The following is a 4,101-nucleotide window of genomic DNA, read 5'->3' as shown; positions in this document are numbered from 1 at the left end:
AAATAAACTAAGACAAGCAACAGGAAATCTCTCTCTTTTAAGTGCTGCTCTCCAAAAACTAAAAAATAATAAAAAATATTTACAACCTAGATGAGAGAGGAGAGACAATCCATATCCAGATGAGTTAAGGGAGGAGTTACCTCAGTCCGAAAAGGGCAGGTACAATCGCAATAAACTGATAAAGATCAGATTTATCATCCAAAGAAAACTAGGACCAATCAAAGAAAAATTCTGAAGGTTCTAATTAAAATAAAAGGAAACGAGTTTGTGAAATTTATTTTTTACTAGTACATTCGCATCATAGATTTGATGCCATTGAAAACATGGGAAGATATTAGTCCTTATCTTTCCAAACTAACCACACATTTTACACATAATGGAGACATGCAGAGGTGAGACATTATTTTGATTAAAACCTATAATAGTTTGATAGCATGCATGGAGGTACATGCATGGTACATTACGAGATTAATTAAGGATAAACTTCAATGATAGATCTTAAACCCAGTATGGGGATTATCTCATAATTACTGAAACCAGCATCATAAAAGAGTTGAGCCCATTCTTTCTCGTTTCTCTCTTGACTGTTATACAACACCATCATCAGCATATCCAACAAGAGCTCTGTTTCATTGGACTCATGATCTTCTTTCTCCTTCTGCTCCATCACCATATCTATGATAATCAACTTCCCTCCTTCTCTTCCCTTAATTGCTTCTTTACATCGCTTCAGTATCTTTACACAGTTTTCATGGCTCCAGTCATGCATGATCCACTGTTTGTCATTGCAACAACACAAATTCAGATGCCGTTAATAGAAGAAATACCCTCTGAATATTATGAAACTATCTTAGAGGATGAGGCCAAGAGAGGGAGGGGGTAGTTAATTACCTTGAGTAAAATTGCATCCGCAGGTGGAATCGCCTCAAACATGCTGCCTCCAACGTATTTCAAGTTGTGAGTACCGTGCAGACCAGCCACCACATGTGGGAGATCTAACACAAAGCATTCCAGCTGAGGGAATTCTTTAGCTATGGCTTTAGCTACTGTTCCTGTTCCACCACCAACATCAACCAATGACTTCAACCCCTCGAACACCCACTTGCAGTCATTCATCAGCACATTCATAACCAGCCGAGCATCACTCGCCATAGCTTCGTTGAATAAATTATTGAACTCTAGTTCATGACCAGCAAAGTCCCAAATTGTCCTCCCATTAGCCGTAGCAAATGGGGTAGGATCATCATTTTGGAACCAATTGCTTACATAATGCCATGGTCTTGTTAAAGAAGGGTCAAGCACGGTAAGCAACAAGGGTGAGACACTTAAAGGGTGATCCTTAAGGAGAAGCTGGGATGCATTAGTGAGAATATAGCCTTCTTCTTGATCATTTTGGCTGATCTTTGCTCGAGCAAAGAAACCAGAGTGAACCAAAATGCGCATAAGGCGAGGGATACAATTGGCTTTGGCTGGGTGGAGAGATAAAGCTGCAATGAGCTCAGAAATGGTGATGGGTTTGCCATGGCTGTGGATGGCATCTGGAATTCCTAGTTGAACTGCACATTTGAGGGACATGGAGTTGATGAAATTGAAAATGTGGTTCCATATATGTGATTGAGCTTCAAGTAGCTCAGCTTTATGCTTTCCATCAGCTAGACTAGCCATCTTCAGGATTTGTGAAGGAGGTTTCTTGCTTTCTAAGCTTTGATTTGATGATAGATGCATTGCTGAACTAAGCAAGAACACTATATATAGACATAGAACCAACCATGGTTTTGGTGATATACAGAAAGTTTTCGTAGATAATTATCATCATATTAATTAATAATAAAAATAATTAATCATTTTCAACTTCCAAAGATTTACACTAATTAATAATATAAAAAAGTAAATATGTATAAGTTAAAAGAAAATTAATATTATAATTTGGCAGGATACGTGCTAGCGTGCAAAGTATTAATTTTAAATAAGGATGAATTACCATAGGTCTTTTATTTTATTAAATTTAATTTCTTATCTTTATTTCTTAATTCGAGTCACATACCTTAATTCGAGTCACATACCTTAATTCGAGTCACATATCAATAAATTGATAATGCTCGCTAGGATTCTATTTTTCATGGGTTAGGTTTAGGAGTTATCTCTTGGGGCAGTGCTAGATGCATAAATTTTATTTGGGAGATCATTTTAAGAGAGTCCACCGAATGAAATTAAAAAATTTAAATCAATGGGACATTTGTTAATTACAAACCTCAGAAATATATTACAGTTAAATATTAACTTTTCTAAATTTAATTTAGTCTTTAATCTTTGAAAATTTCAAAACCTTTTCCAAGGCAATATTGCCATAGAAAGAAAATTGAAAGTAGAAATATGATTAAATATATGGCTGAAAGCGCATACTGGATAATTTCATTAGTTACCGTTTACAGATGAGTGCTCTTCTATTTTGATTTTTCTAAAACACAGCTGAGACAGCAATAAATTCTCTGTCTCTCTGAAATTGAAGTGACAAGTTTGAAAATTCAGAAGTTAGAAGAAGACACTTTAAAAAGTTGTTCAGTCATTTCAAGCTATAAATCATTCTACATGATCATCTCATTCTCCAACTTTCTACGCAATTGCACCCAAAATTTGGAAAAATAAGCCTTACCATTTCCCTTGATAATAATAATTTATCTAATAATAAAAGTAGCTAATCATTTTCAACTTTCAAGATTTACTCTGATGATATTAAAAAAGGAAAAAAAAAAACGTCTATTAGTTTATAATTCATATAAAAGTGATATATCACTTTCTAACTTTCAATATTTATATTAACGATATAAATGGTAAATAATTACTTCTAAATTCTGTAAAAAAAATTTTAAAAAAATTATTTAATTCTCTATCAAATGGGTTGTTGGAATTATATTATGGTCCATATTTGTCTTGTAATATATGTAATATTAGTGGACTAATTTTATTTGTTAGTGCATAAACGTTTGTTTTAAATATCTTATTTCAATGCCTTTGTACATTGTATTGATTTTTTTTTCTTATATTGTAAACGTGGGACATTTTTATTATAGAGGATGACGTCTATAGTAGATATATTGTTTTATCATGAGAGTACTTTAGTTGAAAAGAATGGTGAACTGAATTATGAGAGAGAACATTTATATGGCTACAAATTATGATACTGATTTTATAAGTTATTGGGACATTAAAGATGTGTTTTAAAATGGATTTAAATCAAAAATATCCCTAATATATGAATTGCAGATCCTTTCAAGAGTCTTAAGGAAGATGTGTTCATGTTAATTGACGACAATTCTCTCACAAAACTGTATTGTATTATGGTAAAATTAAGGACACATATATATAGGAGCATGAGGTTAATGTTCCAACCTTTAGTGAGTCATTTCCTACTCTAAGTAACATCATTAATAGTGTAGACCATGAACCAAGTATAAGTAATGTGAATGTATTTAATATAAATGTTGATATAGGTGAAGAGGGGCTAGACAATATAAATGAAGCATTTACTTATAATAAAAGGGTAGACATAAAACAACTCAGTTAATAATGATGATATGCCAGAAATTGGGTTTGTATTTAATGATGACCTTAAGGGATTAGATGTACATGAAGCATTTACTCATGATAAAGGGGTAGGAATGCAAAACAACTTAATTAATAATGATGATCTTCTAGATATTGGATTATTTAATGATGATTTTGGGGGATTCGATACTGATTTTAGAAGATCGGATATTGATTTTAGGGAATTGAGAGAAGATGTGCCTGCTTTTAGTCATGATCCTTTAGGACATGAAACTAGAGTAGGCCATGCAGGATGGGATAGTATTGAGCTAAGGGAAAATGAAAATGAAAGTGAGAGTGATGTTTCAATTGTAGAGAAAATTATTGATGACGTTGAGAATCATATAGAGACAAAAGAAAGTGACCAAACTAATAACAATGAGAGTGAGTACATATCTTTTGATGATCTTAGTGATTTGATGGCATTAATGAGTTAGATACGGATGATATTCAGGAGGTTGTTAAGAGGAAAAGTAGGAGGGATAGGTATGACAAAGAGGCTGAGGATAGGATAAG

General features: G+C 33.1%; 1 protein-coding gene across 1 annotated transcript; it reads right to left on the bottom strand.

Annotated features, from left to right (window-relative positions):
- Positions 1–221: 221 nt before the first annotated feature.
- Positions 222–1,729, bottom strand: LOC122721537 (trans-resveratrol di-O-methyltransferase-like). The gene is made up of 2 exons (XM_043949418.1): positions 892–1,729; positions 222–775 (listed from the first exon to the last, which is right to left on the bottom strand). Exons 1-2 carry the CDS (start codon positions 1,723–1,725, stop codon positions 473–475), a joined length of 1,137 nt encoding a protein of 378 aa, XP_043805353.1. The 5' UTR covers positions 1,726–1,729; the 3' UTR covers positions 222–472.
- Positions 1,730–4,101: the final 2,372 nt, after the last annotated feature.

The sequence above is a fragment of the Manihot esculenta genome, chromosome 13 (assembly GCF_001659605.2).
Source record: "Manihot esculenta cultivar AM560-2 chromosome 13, M.esculenta_v8, whole genome shotgun sequence".
NCBI classification, from domain to species: Eukaryota; Viridiplantae; Streptophyta; class Magnoliopsida; order Malpighiales; family Euphorbiaceae; genus Manihot; species Manihot esculenta.
This window is presented reverse-complemented; position numbering and strand designations above follow the sequence as displayed.

Coding starts and splice junctions, on each gene's coding strand:
- LOC122721537 (XM_043949418.1), bottom strand. CDS start 1,725: ATGCATCTATCATCAAATCAAAGCTTAGAAAGCAAGAAACCTCCTTCA. Junction 776..891: donor CGGATGCAATTTTACTCAAG/GTAATTAACTAC, acceptor AATGACAAACAG/TGGATCATGCATGACTGGAG.